General features: G+C 43.5%; 1 protein-coding gene across 2 annotated transcripts; it reads left to right on the forward strand.

The window, feature by feature from the left end:
- Nucleotides 1-4604: 4604 nt before the first annotated feature.
- On the forward strand, nucleotides 4605-18973 carry SYT13 (synaptotagmin 13; the record flags this gene model as incomplete). 2 transcript variants are annotated; one of them, XM_082317619.1, is made up of 6 exons in its annotated part: nucleotides 4605-4787; nucleotides 9879-10101; nucleotides 12005-12145; nucleotides 13785-14098; nucleotides 18269-18398; nucleotides 18669-18973. In XM_082317619.1, the coding sequence occupies 6 exons, from the start codon at nucleotides 4605-4607 to the stop codon at nucleotides 18971-18973; spliced, it is 1296 nt and encodes a 431-aa protein (XP_082173745.1). The 2 variants fall into 2 exon arrangements, with proteins under 2 accessions (XP_082173745.1, XP_082173746.1); XM_082317620.1 differs by having other exon boundaries at nucleotides 12011-12145.
- Between the last annotated feature and the right edge of the window lie 2111 nt (nucleotides 18974-21084).

Consider the following 21084-nt stretch of genomic DNA (forward strand, 5'->3'; position numbering starts at 1 on the left):
AGCCTCCTGAAATAGATACACAGCCAGAATTCTTCCATAGATCTCCTGAATCCCACAGATCTTGGTCTCAGGACAGTGTAGCGTCCTAGTACAGAATCGTTTACCACGAACCCTACACTGCATGCACGCAGCTAGCTGTACTCTTTTGCCTACTAAATCCTTATCATCATCCTGAAGGTAGCAGAGTGACAAAAGGCTACATACACAGCTGGCAGGTACTCCTGCAAGTCTGGAGGTTTCAGGAGCTCTATATCCATTAACACCAGCTGAAGCACCACAGCTTGAAGCTCATTTTCTTGAGGCTGATCATTGTATATCTCCCTTTTAGAAAATGATTCTTTGTTCTCCTCTTAATGACTTCATTTACTTGATTTGTATCTATAGGTCTGTTTCAGTGACAGTGATGGAGGGGCCAAGCCCACATTCCTCTCACAAATCTTCCTTCTTTTTTTTTGCATATAAATATGTAGAGACAACTGCTTTGTCTTAATAGCATTGCAAAAGATTTTTTCAGTGGTCTGTAATAATTCACCCTCTGGTGGAGGAATACTTTACCACTTGGAAGAAGACAAAATCCCTTTCTTAAAGCATTAACAACCTGAGGCAACAGCATGCAAAAGCATAAGGAAGTAGATATAGTCATTGTAAGCACAAACCTTTTACCTTCACTTGTTTTCATCATGCTTCATTTTCTTGTTAAAGAAATGCATGACAGCCATATGTGGTCTTCTGTCATTAACTGGCTATTTCAGTGCCCAGAGTTGGGTGGTGTAAACACCTTGCTATGATCTAGTAAGCTATTTTAGGCCATCATCCTGTTCAAACTGTCCCATTTCTGTAGCACGGAATCTCAGAATCTCCTAACAAGTCAATACAAGTGAAAACATGAGCTTACACCTTCAGGCTAAATCTGACTGTTACAAGGATTTCCCTGCAAAAAAAATCTCTTTCTCATTTCCGTCTGTTAACTCACACTTCTGCCTGGTGAAATGCCTCAGTGAGAATCAGAGTATCTCTGAAAAACACCAGCCCCTGACGGAATGGGCTGAGTCAGAGAAAGTAGTCTGCACTCATCTTTCATTCAGATGTGTGTCAGCTTTTTCTTGTGATAGTGAGGGATTCTGGAACTTTATTTTTTGTCTTCTAATACCAGAATAAAAGTTGCAAATCCCTGACCTGCTTATTCAAGTGGTTGGCAATTAAAGGGCTTTTTTTCTGGTAAGGCATGAACTACAACCAGGCAATACAAAAGCTCTTGTAATTCTGCACGTGACTTGTACTACCAATTCTTCATTCAGAGAAAGCCTCCTTCATATAGCCAATGGACAGAAAGGCCCAAAATATCAGTGGAAAAGCTCACAGGAGGAACAAAGAATCTATAAGCACCAAAGGTTGTCCAGTGCCTTATATTTTGTCGTCACAGAATATTCATGTCTGAAGTATCAGGAGCTGAAAACCACGAATATGCTTTTGTCATTCTTGTACATGTCTTGTATCAGAATCTGGAGAAAATATGTGAATAGACTGACTGTAAAATATGTTGTCAGGCCTGAACCTGCCCGTAAAGTTTAACTTGCAAAAACAGGCTTTCATCTTTCTGCCTTGGCAAGCGTCTTTCCAATGGCAGATGTGACAGATAAAAAAAGCTATGTGATTCTGGACAGTATCAATGTGAATGGCCAGTGAGAAAGGGCATTAGCCTAGACCCATTTTAGCCTACTACTGCTTTAAAAGAAAAAGAAGCAATTTTATTATTGGGTGTTAAAACAAGGAAGTGTAAAGCTAACTTTGAAATACATTTTTGGTCCAATTTTTTTTAGAACAGGATGTGTTATAAATAAGCAACCATGATAGATAGATGCAGTGACAGTATGTGCCAAAGCTACAGTTAAATTATGTATCTGTACCAGTTACATGCATCAGTGCACACAGAAAATTCTGCAATCCTTGGCCTGTCGCTTGCAGAAGCTCACATACTGCTAATATTCAATGTTTAGCAAGAGCTGTTTTGTTTTCCTAGCAATAGCAGCAAAAGGCTGCTGCATGGCTATTATTATTAAAATATGATATCTGATGATGATTCTGCACATCTTACATTTCACAGCATATACAATGTCTGGCAAGGAAAACTTAACCTTCATATATGAGTAGCTAGAAAACATCTTGGAGAGGTATACTACTAAATTACTGTCTTGCAGAGAGATTTTGATGTGGCCTTCCTTCCACAGCCTGTTGTAAGCAGTCTTTATATAATTCTCAGAACAGCTTGTAGAAAACATGAAGATTGCATCTCATGGATGGACTGAATGTCATCTCCACTCCAAATCTCTGTCAACCCTTAACAGCACCTGCTTCCTTTTCATATGGTTTCCAAATCCCAGGGGCCTCTGATCTAGCTGTGTTACATTTCATTAGCACCTTGAGGAAGAACGCGTCCTGTGGAGAAAACCAAAGGCATCTAAACAGTGTGCCCATCCTTTTTGTCCTCTTTCAGACTCTAGTCTCCTTTGCTTCTCTTGAGTGGTGGTGGAAGTCCATAATAATACGGTACATTCTTCAAATTCAAGATAAGACCTTGTGGCCCTGTGATTATGATGTTACCTGTTCAGCTACAGGCTGAATGAAGTAGTTGTTAGGTAAGTCAGTAAATGGTTGCAACAATCTGCCTGTGACAGAGAAAGTTCAGATCAGCAGAGGTAAGCACAAGGATGCTGCTCAAGGTCTTGGAAGCTCCCGAGCCACAAAGAGCAAGAAGCAAAGGGAGCGTTTAGTCAGATTTCTCAATCCCTCTATGTGATGTTCTTCCCACTACTGAGCACAGCAAGAGATGTGCCAGTGGTCCAGTATGGTGTGGCCACTTTTATGTTCTTCTATAGACACAAGACAAAGCTCAAGGTTTTCCTTCTGTGGGCTGAGCTGAAAGGCCGGTTTCCATGGGCTCTGCAGGGTTTTGGGTGCTCGTCTCTGCTTAAGGAGTCTATCACGATTGTCTTTTTGGGGGGTCGGGAGGATTGGAATTGGGGGCTGAGACGTGTGTCTGGCAAGCCTGGTAGGGTGAGGAGAAGGCAAGATGACAGAATGCGCACTGCATCCATAAGGATGCTGCAGTGTTAAAGAGGAATCTTTAACAATTAAAGTGAGAGTCGGGAAAGCTTTTTGCCAGGGAGGTGAACATGTCATCTGTAATGGAACAAAGGCTGAGTGAGTTGTCATGAATAAGATGTGAAACATCAAAAAAAAGTCAAGAAAAATCCGTGAAAAACTTGAGCTGCAGAAAGATCAAAAAAAATGAATTTCTAAACATTTCTGTGTACATACTTCATTTTTTTCCTGATCCCCAGGCATCAACTGTATTCCAAAACAGAAAGACAAAGAAACTCCCAGTAGAACTGGATGTTTTTTCCAGACCTTTGTAAGGAATATTTTGCTTTTTGCTTACTAGTTCCACTCTGGCCCAGCTATATAGTGACCCGCAATTATAATCATCCTCTGGACACTAGGAACTCCTCGTGAAGTACCCAGAAAATGGTTGTACGTGTCACAATAAACACATCAAAAGATGGCATTTATTCTCCTCTTCCCCAAGTTAGGCAGTCTGGGAAATAAGACAAAAATAAATGAGTCAGAGAAAGTTAATCACTCCATCACCTCAAGAGAAAACTGAGACGGACATGTAGCCCTCCAGGTCTCTTCATGTAGGTTCTTCTACTGCACTCACCAGCCCACCGCCTGACCGGTGTAGTAAGTAGTATGACTAATACCTAGCATATGTTGTTTGCTCTCTCATCCTCTCCAGAGGAAGCAGCATATGCGCCAGTGTGTTTTGTTTGATAGGATTTTCTGCTGTCTTTTTAAATAGAAGTGCTGCTCTGCACTGATGCTACAGAAAGCAGCTCCAAAAGGTTCAGACCCTGCGCTTTGAGGGGAAGCTGGTGAGGTGTGGGACAGTGCTTAATTCTTGCATGTGTTTGTTCCCCAGCCTCTGAGGAATGACAAAGTTTTTCCTGACTTACACACAGGCTTTACTCTGACTATAGTACTGTCGTGCAATGCTATCATAACAGTGCTTCTCAGGCCAGCACCTTTTGGCAATCGCTATCTTTGCCTTAAGACAGAAAAAATCAACCTCTTGAGCAAATTAGCAAGCTAGCCCTCAGAAATATTGCTAGAGAGCTGATCAAACATTTGGATGCACTTTCTGTGAGTTAGCTAGCAAGGCCCAGCCCCTTCTGCTGACGTCTTTCCTCTCTATCACACATCAGACTTTTCCCAGTGGAGCTGGAGAACAGGCTTCAATGAAAACTGCCTGTTTGCAGCTATCTGGAGATTGCAGACACCACAATCACTATTTCCTCTACCTGACCTGGAGCAGAAACTCCATCATCAGGATAGAAAGGTAGCCTTGTTGCCTAGCAAAGGTGGGATGATTAATCTCTGTCTCTAGATTGGTCCCTTTTCTTTGCTGCACAAGAGAATTGTTTTCAGACTTCCAAGGAGAATGAAGCCAGGCTAGAAATCGGAGTGGATGTGCGAGAGCTGCTCTCCCAGGGAGGAGAAGGAGTAACAGGGTTTCTGTGCTTTTTGTTCCTGTGCAGCGCAGGACAATGGTTTTATCTGCCCCAGTTATAGCCCTGGGGGCTACCTTAGGGACTGCAACTAGCATCCTTGCCCTCTGCGGTCTCACCTGCCTCTGCAAATGCAAGCAACCTGGGAAAGGACTCTCAGAAAAGGACCAAGAGGAGGACACGGAAAATACTAAGCCCAGTGTGCTTCAGCCAGTCCAGCAAGTAAGACATGGTCTCTAATTTACTCTGTGATTTTTCTTTAAATGCAGAGGGTGGGAATGCAAGTTCTCTGTTAGGCTACGCAGCATGTGATTTATGCTGCCTATTTATCTGCTTACTGTGTTCAGGATGTAACAACATATTAATGGGAGTAGGAGTGAGGGAAAAACAGAGATGGGCTGGATGACCCACAGAATTACGGGAGCAGGAGACAGCTGCCACAGTGCCAAAGAGAAAGCTGCTAATGGCAAAAATAAGGGAGTAGGACTGGAAATGCTGCTTAGCTCTCAAGGTAGATCACAAGGGAAATAATTTCCTGAGGAGAGAAGACTGGGCTCTACCAGGTGGCGTGCAGCATTGTAAAGAGGAGATGACTCCTGCTGGGATCTCCTATAGCAGCTATTTCTCTAACTCTGTTCATGATATCTTACGGTTCATGCAGGATAGTTCCCTGTCAGCAGCTGATTTCCTGTGAAAACCATCCCTCCTCCTCCCTCTGCCCCTCTCACTGACGGGATTAATTATGTGTGAAGTTAAAACAAGGCATTAAAATGATAATAAAACGCAAGTGAGAATTTAGAGTGTGATGACTGGACAACCTCATCACACTGCGAATTGCTTTTTCACTTACTATAAGAGCAATGTGGAGTACGGAAAATGTCAGGCATCCCTGTGTGGTCTTTCTTGTTAGAATCCAAAACCCCTGATTTAATCCTGACTCAGTGCAAGAGAGAGCAAGGGGAATTATAGGACCCTTCTAATATACTTATTAATGGAAAGCACTCCTTCAGAGGGAAATGTCTGACTGATTTCCTTGGTTGACTATGGTCTTCAGCATGAGCTACAGCACTGGTCAGTCTCTGAAAGTATTACCTGTTGGCTGTTGCTCTTGATGTTTGTACGTGCCTATGTCCTTTTCACTTTCATCTAGCCATTCAACCAAATGTTATACCATAGCAGCTAATTCCAAAGGCTAGTGATACATTGTATAGCAGGGGTTTTTTGTCTTTTAATTCTCTGAGCTGCCCATTATTTTTGTATTCTTAAAGAGTGTAACTGGAGTCCTAATTGAACTTCTCCGTAATGTTTGTAATTACATATTCAGTCTCTGGCTACCACTCTTAGGCTCTTAGTAGAAAAGAGCCCTGGCATCCTCATGTTCCTGTTGCAGTTTGTTCTGAGAAATGCTGGCCAAATCTACTAATTGTATTGTAAGATCTGGTGCAGATACACAGAATCTCATTACCAGAGCTTCTGGTTGCTGGGGGGTGGGAGGATGGCTCCACTGACCACAGATGAACATCTGCACTGAGCTTAGGACTTCTCAAGAGATTGCTGCTAATTCTGAGCATTCATCCGTGAGCACAGTGAATATCTCCTAGTGCCTGTTTGTATTCTCCTAGCATGAATTTCACCTGCTATTCTGTTTGATAGTTTTGTCATGTCCTTACCAGGCTCCTTTCTTGTCTTTTTTAATCCATACAGGGGATTTGCCAACTCCTGTATATAAGGATGTACAATAATGCTGAGATTTTCCAAGTTTACTGTTAAAAGGAATGAGAAATGTGTAACTTTGACAGTCATATCACTTTGCATAGTATTTTTTTAGCTGCTGTCTGGAACAACGCTACCCACAGATAACTTTACCATCAGTCTCTTTCTACAAGAGATTTTTTGTTGTTGTAATCTTCTAGCTCAGAAAATTCTCAAATCTTTGCTTTGACTCCATCCTTGGACTGGACATTTTTCTTTTATACAGCCTTTTGGGAAACAACTTGGGAAAGTGTTAATCCATCCTGGAGCTTGTCCTCCGAGGTGTCATCCTGCTTGCATGACTGAAATAAGCACTAAGTCACCATGAAGTCCAATTAAGCCTCCAGTACCCAGCAGCTATTAGGTTATGGTCCTCACAATATTTTCACATTCACCAAGTTTTGCCATAAATTAATCTGGTATTTGACCAACTGGGGATCAAATTATTTAACCTGCCCCCAGTGTATCACTATTACCTGAGTGACTGTATTCTTTTAGCATTGTAGACTTTCTAATTAGAAGTATTATTTCCAATGTTACTATTTTGGGGTTTTTTTTTTGAGAAATCTGGCCAAATTATAGCAGCCGAATGAACATTCTGTCACAGAAAGTGCAAAATGTTCTTAGTTTGCATATTCCGTATGTTTAACAATTCTTTCCAATTAAAATAGTTTTCTTGCCAGGAACATGCATTCTCCTGTGCTGTCACTGATTCAGAAGCAGTCTATATACCTTGAAGGAATGAATCTCAAACTGAGTTCTGAGCTTGTGAAGTTTTATCATCTGTGTCTATGTTTATAAATTGTCCTGTCAGGACTTTTTTCCAACTACATTAGTACACTGTATGTCCTAGTCAGTGCTTGGCATACTTAATTATTGAAGCCTGTCAGGGCCACCGATTCTGATAAACAGAGATGACAAAAGAAAGATGAAGCAAGACTGCATTTTATTCACTTGGGATGTCTCCCATGACAGTGATGCTTGTATTTGCTATAGACAGAGTCTCCCCATAGACATGCCCTGCATATGTGAGGATGAAGAGTTCGAACACAAAGATACATCTACAGAACAATTAAAAACTGCTGTAGATTTGCAAAGTCTCAACAAAGCATGCAGAATGAAGACTCCTAAACACATCCAGCAATGGCAACAATCTCGTGCATTGTTTAAGTGACACTGGGCAGGGACCCAGAAGGGTCAGTTGCAGCCTCCTTGCTACTTTTGGTTCCTTTGCTTTCATGCATTTTATGCAAAACTATCTGAACTCTTCTGCTCATCTCTTTATTTAAGATACTGCTGCTGATCTGCAAAGGAAACTTCCATAGGGCACTGCTATGTAACTAGATTAGCAGACAGCACTTGGGAACAGAGCTGGCAGCAAAAATAATAAACAGAGGCAGATGCAGTTGGAAGAGGGGGTGGGCTAGTCCCACTGTGCTTGCATATGTCTCTCATCTCTAATTCTGCAGAGCAGACAGACAAGAGGAATATTTAGACCCAGTGGAGCTCTTAGTTGCCGTGTGCTGATGGATTTCCTGACTAAATGTCTAGCTTTTAGCAAGTGGAAGAAAAGATTGTGCTAACAATACCTCACATTCGTAGGGTGTTTTTCATCCCAAAGGATCCCAAAGTGCTTCATGTGCTAGGAGCACACAGCAATGCAGGCATACTGCTCTAGTGTGATGGTCAGCGACTGGTACCACAGCAACAGCAACCTTATACGGCGGCTTCAGGAGAGAAAGAACTGACCACCATGGCAGGCACTGTATGCGTGTTAGAATTAATACCTTTGCAGAACAAAAGCGACCTAGTTTTTCAAGCTGTTGTCTAGTGATTCCTAACATATTTTGCTTGGTTGGTCTGCTTTAATTTTAGAAGAATGGAAAATTGCATTTAAGGTTTGGATGAGTAACTTCAAATTTCCTATGTATTTTAGGACTGATGAGGCTCACATCTCTAAAAGAGGGATGTCACTTACAGACCAGCACTGTATGACTTACATAATATCTAAAATCAGCTGAATGCTAGGTGGGGACTACACACGGTGACGTCTCTCTTTCTCAACCCACTTCTCTTTCAGAGCCCTTAAAATTAGACAAGACAAAATGCTGTGTTACATAGTGGACTTCCTAAACACTGATGCACTGGCTGCCTTGAGAAGATGGAGTTGCTGACCTAATTAGTCTTTACCACTGCCAAGTGTATGTAACCATAGTGCTATGATTTCCATAAGCAGAGTATGACTAAGGAGCTAAAGTCCAAGACTGCTCTCTTTCTTCAGCATTATTTCTTGAGGAATAGGTATGCTCCCTCAGGACATGTGAACTGGGACCACAAAGTCCCAACACAGCCAAGTGCTTCAGGGCATCATCTACATTCATTATTAACAGGAAACAATGAGACTAATGAAAAACTTTAATTACAATTATGACCATTTTCTGGCTCGCCCTCAATGTAAACTTAACACAGAGTAAGTTGGCAGGCAGTGGGGTTGGAGAGAATCCCACTGCACAATATTCAACCAAAATGGCAGTTTTACTTCTGCTTTTTGTCTTTCGTGTTTTGGAAACATTAATAAAATCTGTTGCAAGGGTCAGGGTCATTTGCTAGTCAGCTTTTGTTCTTTCCTGTTGATGAATCCAAATATAAATGAATCAGGAATGATTTCATTTGTGAGCAGACAGGATTCTTTCTTGGGACATAAGGAAAAGAAAATATTTTTCATTGTTTTGGGAGAACAGTAAGGTCTTTGTGACAACCTTTGCTTGGGCTGCCTGAGAATTACACCGTCTTTCAGGTTCTTCTGCTCATTCCATGTTCAAGATTCAGCAGGGAATTGAAATGCTAAGAACAAACTCGGACATAAATCCAAATTTCAATCTCGGTATAATAAAGGGGAAATGTGTGTCTGAGGGTCAGGTAGAGCTCTGGTCCACAGAGCCAAAAGATAGTCCAAGAGGCTGAGAGGACCACTGCATCAACTACTCTTGGTATGCCATTGCAGGGCTCATTTGTTCAACCAATTCTCCTTTGTCTTATTACACCATGGTCATACTTGCTCCAAGTGACGGTATGATCCATGCCTTTGCCTTTCTAATGCTTACTACATACTCACGTAAAAAGGTCTGAAATCTGTGGGTGGCTATAGCCTCTTGATCTTGGATTTGACTTCAAACATCAGGGTAAAAAATACCATACCTCAATCATAGCAAAATGAACTTCATGGTTGATTTCTGTGCTAAGAGAAAACAGTCTTATGAAAGAAGGATTAACTGGTACAGGAACAGAGGAATAATCAAACAGTAAGAACATATCTTTTTCTTGTTGCAACCAAACAACTGAAATTTGAAAAGACAGGCAACAAGTAGAAGGGTATCGGCTTTGGCAAGAAAATCTCTGGACATACAGGCAGTGGTTTCTGTAACCTAAGAAACAATGACGGTAAGAATGACCAGAGGCACTGTCTTTTATCCCTTTGTCTCAGGTCATTCTCTCACACTGAGAGAATCAGAAGAATTAGTCTAATTAGTGCAAAGTAATAAACAAGGCTTTAATTTTCAGTTCAACGTTAAGAAAACTGCAGAGCCAGTCCAGCCTCGAGCACTCCTGAAGTTTCCCAACATTTATGGCCCCAAACCAGTAGTAACTTCACCTGAAATTGTTAACTACACGCAGTACTCCCTGAAGACAACAGAAGAACCAGCTACTGGAAAGCATGCTGGTTTGGATGAGAACAGGATGAAGATACAAGTCAATGAAGAGTTGTTTGTTCTCCCTCAAAACGGTAGGAGCATTTGGTCTTCAGACTAACAATTGCTTTTCTGGGTGTAGATCTGTAATACTTTTGAGCATAAGGTGATAGTAGTTAGAGAAGTAAACGTGAAAATGAAGACATAGGGCACTTTTCGCTCTCTTATCATGAGCATTGTAAGTGAGTTCTGTCTTCAATTAATGTGTTTAATAGAAAGTAGTCACGGAGTTCATCAGGACATTCAGATAACAAAGCTGTAGCTGTGTCTGGTTGTAATTTTTTTTTTTACCTAAACATCTTTTCTGTTGAAGAATCTGGCTCACTCAAAGCAAACATTTTGTAGAAAAACATGTATTTAGTGTAGATTTACTGAGAGCAGTTGCTACAGTACGGGTGAAATATCTGGCCAAAAGTAGGCAGAGCATCTCCTCCAGGGCAAATGCCAGCTGTCCAGCAACTGCCTTTGTCAGTGACATCGGCAGCATGGGTTCAAGCTTCTACTTTTTCTCTGCTGTTTTTTTTCCACCGGTTTGGTGAGATGGTCTTGGCTTGTTGTAATATGCAGTGAAACCAAAGGCTAACACCTCAGACATTTTTGCCAAACAGAATTCTTGTTTTCCAGCCAGCCCAAAGGGTAACATGCCAAAGCTTGGAACATAAGATTCCTGGAGCCTGAGAGAAAATGCAATGCTAATTATATACATCTGGCAGTATGTCTGGGTTGCTTCCATACTGATTTTTACCTTCACAGCTGTCTTTTAATAGGATAATTGACTCTTATGGTTATCACATTAATAGAACCTTCCTGAAGATTTGCCAGAGACACAGTGCCATCTGTCATGATTTTTTTTAAGAGAACTCTTTTTAGTTTTTAAAAATTACTTGAGATTATATTTTTATCCTTCTGGGAGGACGATTGCTACATTCACCCCTCCACCCTGAGACTTGTGAGTATGGAAAAGAAAGTACCATGAGAAGCAGCTGCATTGGAGGAAGAGACTGTCTGAGCCACATCCTTAGGTGTCAGGGAGAAGATTATAGGGTGGGGAGGCTAAAGGATGATGGCTGCATGTAGGCTAAAGCTTTACATAATCGTGTTGGTGTAAGAGCCTCTGTGCACTGCTAATGGCACAAGCAAGTTTGCTTCCTGCTGTGCCTGATTTCATAGCTCAAGTATTGCTGAAATAAAGCAAGAATTGTTGTGTTCTCCTTTCGGTGCCACATTGAACTAGTCGGGACTGTGGCTGAGATTTTTAGGAGGAAATGTGCTGGTCCCACTATTGTTCTCTGTGTGAATCAGAACTGACCTTGCAGATAACAGCTTTTGACGACAAAAAGCTGCGGCTTCCCTTTTAGTCTTGCAACTTGCTTTATTTCAGTATGAAATATGTACTCAGCTTCAAAAATCACACGTGGAGAAACTGCCTCAGATCTTCCCAAGCTCATTATCTTCAACTTGGTCAAGCGCTGTGGAAACAGATGTCTTCTGCATGACAAAGACTGTATTGTTAAAATTAAAAAACATTTAGAGAGGTCTGAACTAATGCAGAGTTGCATGGCAGCTCAAAAGCAGACTCAAGTTTTCATTCCAAAGAACGTAAGATTTAATCCACCAATGCGAGTTAAAAACAATTTAAAACCATATAACAAGTAATGAGTGTAGTTTAGACACCTTGGCCTAGGCACAAGGTGAAAGAGCAAGTGTGTGAACCATCTTAGAGCACAAGGTGGTAGAGAGTAGGCTTGTCCAAGTGCTGTAGAAAGAGCTGGAAGAGTGAGAAAACAGAGAAAAAAGGAAATATGGTGATGGAACATAAATGATATTCCTGCATACAAGGTGCAGGAATAGAAAGACATTTAGAAAAGTCAAGTCAAGACAGGGTGGATTTGTTCTCCTTGGAAGGTGAAGACCTGCTTGCTAAAGGGGTTATTTCAGTTTCAGGTGTAGTAAAGGACGTGTGTGTCACAGAGCACTTGAACCCCGAGAGGGCAGCCAGCTGTAACCAGGCCCCTGAGCTGCGCTACTCCCTTGCGTATGATCAACAGAAAGCCGAGCTGCGTGTGGCCCTTCTGGAAGGTAAGGGGCAGAGATCTTCCACTGGTGATTCTCCATCTGGAGGGTACAAGACACGTGTTGCTTTTATATAGACTTGCCCTCCTGCCTTAAAAACAGCATGTGTCCCCAGGACCACTGGATGTTTCGCTGGTTCTGGGCTTGCAGAATAGAAATACCTGGCAATGTCACTGCTTGAAGAGAGTGTGCAGGGCATGGCTTGGGAACAATTGTTTGCACAGCTCAGAAGCAGAAGTCAGGAACCTGGATGAGCTCCTCCAGTCCCAGACACGGTACAAAGCAACCTCTTCTTTTTATTTTTTTCCTTTTGGGGGCAGGGGTAAGGGGGTTGCTATCTCCTTTCTCTCTATAACTTTCATTCTTCAACTTGACCCAGTCCCTACTGCCTCTTCCTCAAGTCAAGTCAAAGGCTGAGCTGGAGATACCAGATTTATCTTGTAGACCACTGAGGAAGGTCCCTCTGACTATGCCTGGCCAGGCAGCCAGGCTCTGTGTCACTCTCTGAAGTAGGAACTGACAACTATAACAGTTTCTCCACTCAGGGCTGAAGCATCATCAGTTCCTCTGGGAAAGTAAAATAAGCTGACTGAATAATTCATGCACAGTGCAGATCTCTGTGGAAACCTAATCAAATCACACCCTCTGAAGCGAGAATCGAAAGGGTGCTAAATGGCAGCTGCTGCTGTGGGTTGGCTGCCAGCAGCAAGCCCACAGCTTCCCTCCAGGGTGGACACCCATGCCTGTGGGCTGCCACCCTGGCTGTCCTGCACGTGTGCTCCTCCCTGGGTGCCCCACTGCCACTCGGGCAGGATCCGGCTCTGCTCCCCGGCTCTCCTCCCCCGAGAAACCTGGAGACCCCTGTGAACCATGGGACCTTGAAGCTCAGGAGCAGCTGTCCTTGAACTGGCTGCAGCAAGGACTTCAGTTTTGCCCACAAAGCCATACTGTTTCATGGCCCCTTGGAGGAAGGCGTGCTCCTCTTGCTGCAGAGAAGGCAGCACAATTCTGTTGATGCAACTGAAGAGGAATGTGAAATGCCATTCTCACTCTAGGCTTTTCAACATAAAAGGGATATAAAATTAGGGATGAATGTCTATTGCCACAGATCTTTTGGGCTGTGAGATGGCTTCTGAAAGAGTCATTTACCAGAGGCTGGACAAACAGAATGTAATAACCCTTAGACATATCCCACACGAGCCTGCAGGAGTGGATGTGCACCAAGAGGAAGGTTTCTCCCATCTCTGATGTCTGTGAGTGACCATCCTGCTTTTAAAGCCTTTGTAAGAAGCTTTCTTTGTGTGCCAAGGTAAAAGTAAATGAGAGCTGCCCATCCCTGTGCCACGCTGCGTCTCATCTAATCACTGCTCTGCATCTCTCAATAGAGAATGTTTCCTTGAACTCAGCTGTTGCTCTCCCAAACACTAACAGAATCCTTCTGCAGTGGCAGAAGGACAAGGACATTGTGCAGCATGAGGAAAACACCACAGCATGGGCTCAAGGCTTAGTCTGCCCCGTGCAAGCAGGAACAGGGGTCAATGTCTATGCAGCTGTTTTATGGCTGTCATGAAATAAGCAATTTAGCCACAGATATTTCAGGCCTGTCTTTTGTGAGAGGTCCTTACAATCAATCTTTCTTTTCCAGCTATGCATGGCAGAATGAGTGGGGACCAAGACACTGGCTGCCATTGCTACATACTGGGCACACTTGTGAGCAAGTCTGGTATTGCTGAGGCCCAGACAGAGCTGAAGAAGAAGGTGCTTCACACTCTCTGGGAGGAGGTCCTGAGATTCCCATTAATGGAGGAGGAGATGCCAGAGGGGACACTGACTCTCACCCTAAGAAACTGCGACAAGTTCTCCAGACACAGCATTGTGGGGGAACTCAAACTGAGCCTTGCTAACATGGAGGAGTCCTTTGGGATGGCCCAGTGGGAAAGGCTAAAGACCCCAGAGAAGGTATGGACTTGGTTTGTGTCAGTAGTCCAGAAACTCTAATGATTAATTGTTCGGACAAGAGAAGCCCTGTTCCAAGACGGCTGCATGTCAGTGGGTGGCTTTATTTGTTTGGAGCCAGGTTTAGAGGGGTGGTGTGTGACTGCAGAGGTCACTCAGCACTGCTCTGTGTTGGTCTGTAGCTAACCATTTCAGAAAGCAATCAAAGACCCATCAACCGAGCTCTTCCATCTACGGCTCCTGGCAGTTAAGATGTGTCAAAACTCCCTCTCCTCCTCCCCCAATTACATGACAATCTGACACTGATATCTGTAATTCAAAGCCTATGTCTAGAAAAAGTTAAATGATTTTCTGTGAATTAGCGATGTGGGACCATGGTGGCAAGAGCTGAAATAACAGAGTGCCTACAGAGCAGGACAGAGGGACTCTGCAGAGCTGGGTGCGGGTAGGGCATACGGTGGCACCCCAGGGAGCCTCAAGCTAGCAGTGAAATACATTTTTGGGAATGAAATGTTTGACTGAAGACCACTTATCCTTACTGGGATCAATCCAGCAGTGCTATTCATTCTGGGACATGTCAAAATGTCACCATTGCATCATGTTGGTTTTCTTAACATCAAAACCTCCCTTTCCTTCCTTATCCACACCTTCCCAGCTGTGCAGACAGGGAAAATGGAGGGAAGGATTCCAACAGTATTCGAAGTAGGTACAGGGGATGCTTCATGTGCACTAACTTCTTGCACATTTCCTCAGGAGTCTTTTCTCTGCCATGAACTAGATTATTTTTCTAGCAGCAGCAATACCCTTAACAACACAGCAGCAGGGTGCTGCTGTTGTTGCTACTAGTACATCACTACAAACAGGTGCCTATTGTACTCTGGTATGGTACGGGGTAAGCAATGCAAAACAACACCAGCATTGTCACTAAGCATGCTGAAATAAATTATTGCCTGTCACCATCAGGGGTGAGGGCTCTCCACTGACTTGGCCACAGACACAGAGTACAGAGTTAGCATTTCTGATTTCCAATAATGCTAATTTATCTGGTCGCCACTTGAACGCTAATAGGGCTGGCCATTCTAAAAAACCTCTGGCAGAGAAAGAGGCAACAGAAACAAATGGGTGGTCTGAATCAGTTTAATAAACTTCAAGCACAAGGTGAAATATTTGCCTAATAGCTGTAAATTGAAATGAGTTCCCAGTCTGCTGCTGTAAAAAGAGATGTCCAAAAGAAATTATTCCAATATTATGCTTTAAATTCCTAACCCTAGACAGATTAAGCCCCCCACCTCCCAATCTACTGTAGTTTCTGCTTTGTAAGCAATACCCAAGGAACAGCCTGTTCACAGCAATGGTCAGTTGTCACTCAAGTACACCTGATGGAGTCCTGACATACTGGGTACTTTGCCTTGGTCCAGCTTCACAACTATGCATAGAAACAGGGCAGCATTCATTTCTTCTCCAGGCTGACAGCACAAGGTTAACACTAACAGCACTGCTGAACAGTGCCCCAGTTTGAGCTGAGGATGTGCAGTGAAAGCTGAATTTGCGTCATCTGGGACCTGAGAAAGCCAGCCATTGCACAGATAGCTTATATACAGATCCTGAATCATTCATCAAGAACCAGAGCGGGAGGGAGTGAGGAAAAGCTGATCAAAAAAGAGGAGCTATTTTTGACAGCATCCATCCAGGAACAAAGTTACTGGGCTTTGTTTAAAGCCTGGTATTTCCTTGAAAAGCCATGAGCTGCAGAAATTTCATTCCTACCTTCCCAGTAATTCTCCCACACACAAGGGAAGGAGCTCAGAGAAGAGCTTACAGTAACCAGGTAATGTAATTAGTAAAGTAATTAACCAGGTAATGTAATTAGCATTCAGGAATTCATGGACTGCTGTGAGCAATGCAAAGCATAGATATTGCAGACTGATATCCTTATCTTGTCTTCCTTCCCTCCCAGTGCTTTGCTAATGACAACGATGATAGCGGCTCCTTGCATAGCACCTTCCCTTTTGTCATTTCACGCTGCCCTGCACACGTAATTCATTGATGACCCCCTGATGCTTTTTATCCTTATTGCACAGAAAGGAAGGCTGAAGCTCGGGTGGTTGTGTGAATTTGCAAGGTTGCAGCACAAAGTGCAGGTTATGGATTTAATAGGAAAAAGAAAAAAAAAAAAAAACAAAACCCAGAAGGAGGGGGAAGGAAAAGTACCTCTGGCTTGGTCTCTTCATGCAAAACTCCAACAGAGACCAACCATTGTAGGTTTTGGTATCATGTGGATACAGGCTGGTCAAAAACTTGATCAGAACATTAGGAGCTAGAAAGCCATAAGCACAAGATGTGACATGTGTGTACAATGTGTGTGTTGCTGTGTGCGTGCATGCATGTGTGTGTGCACGTTTACAGAGCCCTGCCACCCCTTACCCACCCCAATCTCCAATGTATCTCTCTGTGCCTGGAGCTACAGGAACCAAATTCTAGCCAAGAGCTATAGAGTGGGATCTGGTGAGATGTAGACGGGATAAATAAACAAAAGCAGCTTGTGACTTGCCTAAACAGTGGTTTTGTATTGAGGTGGTATTTGTATTTGTCCCTCCATGTACAAACACCTCTTCTTTTGTAGTGAATATACAGCCATTTGAATCTGCCTCTGTTTGTTTTTACGTGTGGGATTTTTTAAGATCCACTTACATTTAGGACAGGATTTATATAAGTGCGATGCATATGAGCCCTTCGTTGCTACCTGAATGCATGAAAAAAAGATTTACTTGGGCTGATTTGGGATTGAATTTCAGCTTCCTTGCTAATGGCCTCCCACCTGATTTGTGCACGACAAATAAGTCATTCAAACCAGACAGCGATGACAGCCATGTTTTCTGGAGAGTCAATCAGCTCATGCGGAGCATACAGGGGTCTGTCCTTGCCTGTTGCGAGTAACTGGGTGAAAACTTAATTTGAAATATTTATGGCTCACTTAGAAGTGAGAGTGCAGAGCACAGAAATGGCCTGGAGAAGGGCTGTCTGTCCTAAAGCGTGTAAATCATGCTAAAGAGTCCAAAGGGAGTCTATTGAATTGACATTGGCTTTCTGGGACTCTTCTGGGTCATTAACCTCACACTAAACCAGATTTCTGTCACAAGCTCCTACTCACTGAGAGAATAACTGCTCCCCTTTTGCCCCTCGTCGCAGGCTAGCAGCTCTGCAAAAACTGGTGTGGGCTTTCTCTTCTTCCTCACCAGCTCCCGAGGAGGAAACGGCACTGCTCTCCCAGGGAGAGCCATAGGCGGTGTGTGATGTCCCTCTGCTTCCCCCTCCGGGGGTGCTTGTCCAGGGCAAGTGGGAAGGAAGGGGAGAAAGGTCAGGAGGCTAAGAGGCCAACCACTAATGGGAAGAAAGGAATAAGAAAAGAAAAGAAAAAAAAGAGTGGCCCTCTGAAGTGAATGCCTGATGGTTCAGAGCGTTTTCCCTGGAGGAAATCCCACAGGGGCTGCAGGGAGAGCTGCTCACAGGCCTGAGGGAAGACAGGCTGGGAAGGAAGAGTAAAGTACTGTGCTGAGCTCACTGAGGATTTCAGGTTGGCTGGGTTTTTCCCATACCAAGTAAGGGTGTCAGAGAAGGTTCAACTCCAGCTCCAGGGTCTGGCTGTGTGGCACAGACCCAGATGTCACCTACTCTTTCCCAGGGAGCCCTACACTCCTGCTAGGCAGTGTGGACCGGGGTCCACGTCTGGTCAGAGCCTCCTCACAAAAAGAGCAGCTGAAATGAAGAGTGATTTATGAAAAGCAGTAATGGAAGTAGTGGGCATAAACAAAGGGCAGCTAGATAATCTCTCAAAAAAGGAGTATCTGAATACCTGCATGTAGTTCAGCCCCAAATCCTCTTCTTCTGACTAAATATTCCACTGAAAGTAGGTGTTAGGAAGCATTTACTTTCCAGCAAAGAAAGAAATCAGTAATTCACATGATGAGGGCCTTATGAGTGGAGGAGCCCTCTCAGACATCTTTGCCAGGTTTATTCTCATCCAGTGTAACTAGAAAGATCTCCTGCACAAAGACAGGGAGATAACTTGGTCAGTCCACAACCTTCCACCCATCACCTTGTACCATTTAGTTTTCTTAATGTTATGGCCAAGATCGTATAAAAAATTAACCCTTCCTATGTCTCCGTTTCCAGGAGCCATCGACAGGCCATGGGGAGGTTCTGCTCTCTATCAGCTACCTGCCAGCAGCTAACCGCCTGCTGGTGGTGATTATTAAGGCTAAAAATCTCCATTCCAAGCAGCTGAAAGATCTACTTGGCAATGGTGAGTAGAATAGCAAGAAAACAGAGACTGTTGTTTCTGCTACTATGTAAATCTAGAAAGAAAGTGGGAAGGGTGGTGTTTGGCAGAAAAAAATAGATATTTGGCTTAGAAAGCCAAAGAGATTTGAATAATTTCTAAAAAGTGAAAACCAACCCCACCAAGATCAATGTTTCTTATGTTCCCTCTCTCAGTCTGATGTTACCAGTTAAAATTCTCTTGCATTCCTTTTGTTGCATGCTCATTAATATGGTGTCTCCACTTCCTATACAGATGTTTCTGTCAAGGTGACACTGAGGCATCAGTCCTTGAAGCTGAAGAAGAAGCAGACCAAACGTGCAAAACACAAGATCAACCCTGTGTGGAATGAGATGATCATGTTTGAGGTGCCTCATGAGCTCCTGCGTGCCTCCAGTGTGGAGCTGGAAATGCTGAGCCAGGATGGTGCTGGGCAGAGCCACGTGCTCGGCAAGTGCAGCCTGGGCTTGCATGTCACAGGCACGGAGAGGAACCACTGGGAAGAAATGCTGAGGAACCCCAGGAGACAGATAGCCATGTGGCACCAGCTCCACATGTAGGTTCATCATGATTACTGCCAAACAGATTTCCACCAGGCCTCTGAGCCTGGGGGAATAAGCTGCATTTCACCTTCCACCTTCTCCACAAAGTTGGTCAGCACAGCATTCTTCTTACACTACCTTCTCTGATTTTCCTGCCTCATCCTAGCCCAGGAAACTGTCTGGAAATGTATTTAAAGGACAATCTCTCATCTAATCAAGTGGTTCTCTCAAACAAGGGATTTGGCTGCCTGGATGATTTGAATTAATTTTATTAGCCTGTCCGTTGTCATTTCTGTGAGGTCCCTGTTTCTGTAGAGGAGCAGAAGGGACCAAAGGTATCATGGAAATGTAAGCCACTCCTTGGCACGTAGCACTGTCACCCAAGGCGCTTGGTGAGTGCTGGCTCCATAATCACAAACACATGGCAGATGTTTTACCAATCACTATTTTTCATAATACTTTACAAGACTGTGAGAAATGAAGGTCACAACACTAACTTTCACTGCAGACCCAAAGTATCAGTATGGAAGAGAGAGTGAAGCCAATGTGCAGTAGATGGATACCTAGAAAAAGATGCAAAACTAAGAGAGAGAACAGAGGAAGAAGAGAGAGTGAGACAGTCAACGCTATCATCCTGTGTAGCCTTTGAAGCCAACACTGCCAAACAAGAAGTCAAATACCTTCCTTCACTTTTGTTTCCTGGAGTGTTTGATACCTTGTATTTAGGATTCATGAAAACTACTGAAAATATGAATGTTTCAGGATCCTGTAGCAGAATACCTATATTTTCTATCTTTCTACATGTGTCACCCAGGAAGACCCGAAACATGGACAAAAAGTTATTGTTGATGTTACCTCCAAAAACTTGGACCAAATCTTTCTGCTTACTGCCATCTTTTCTGTTTGGGTTTTTCTGAGCTAGAAAGTTTCAAATACTCTAATTATATTCCAGGCAACATCTAAGACTAGACAAAAGAAGTGGGATCATTTCATACCTTAGCAGTTGATTGATGGTTTTTGCTTGACAGTTAACTATCGTACTCAAATCCTCATACCAGCGTTACTCGAAGACAACCCTTAAGAACTGCCATGTATTTCATCACTTCCAGACAGAAGGAATTCACTGACCAGACAGACCCTCCAGGGCTTGGGTTTTTGTGTGCACTTTCAAGATTCGACGTGGCTTAAATGTTATTGTTTACTATCCTTTTTTTGTGTCTAGATGGACTGAAAGTCTGGCATTGGCAGCGATGATATTATGACCCCATAAGCACACTGCTTGTCCTACCGCTTTATTTCAAGTAGTAGACACAGTTTTAAGGGACTTGCATGGGGACAAGGCATCCAAAAATCTAAAACCAAACCATATAGTTTGTAGCACTGAAAAACTCAAGAGAACTTCATTTTTGCAGGGTCAGCTTGATCCTCTGTTTAATTCAAAATATTAAGCCAGGCTTTATCTAGTATCCATCCCATTTTGATGACTTAGCCAAACAAGTCTAGCAGACTGTCAAGTGAAGGCTGTCATCCTGTTGGCAAAGGGAAACCACCAGAACCAGTATCTGAAAACTGGCTGAAGCGCCAGGCACAGAAGGCTACGAACAGGGGAATGAAGTTCTGCTGGAGGCCAGTCACTAGTGGCGACTGGGGCTGGCAGTGGCACTGACATTGTTTAACGTTTTCATAAATGACCTGGACAATGGGGCAGAGCGTGGCCTCAGCAAGTTTGCAGATGATACAAAACTGGGAGCAGTGGTTGATACACCAGGCGGTTGTGCTGCTGCTCAGAGGGATGTGGAGAGGCTGGAGAAATGGGCTGACAGGAACATCCTGAAGTTCAACAAGAAGCAGTGCAAAGTCCTGTACCTGGGGAGGAACAACCCCATGGACCATTTCAGGGCTGGGGGCTGACCATCTGGAAAGCAGCTTTGCAGAAATGGACCTGGGTGTCCTGGTGGGCACCAAGTTGAACATGAGCCAGCAATGTGCTCTTGCAGCAAAGAAGGCCAACAATGTCTTGGGCTGCATTAGGAAAAGCACTGCCAGCAGGTCAAGGAGTGTGATCCTTCCTCTCTACTCAGCACTGGTGAGGGCACATCTGGAGTGTCATGTCTAGTTCAGGGCTCCCC

Source organism: Platalea leucorodia (genome assembly GCF_965183815.1).
Source record: "Platalea leucorodia genome assembly, chromosome: 7".
NCBI classification, from domain to species: Eukaryota; Metazoa; Chordata; class Aves; order Pelecaniformes; family Threskiornithidae; genus Platalea; species Platalea leucorodia.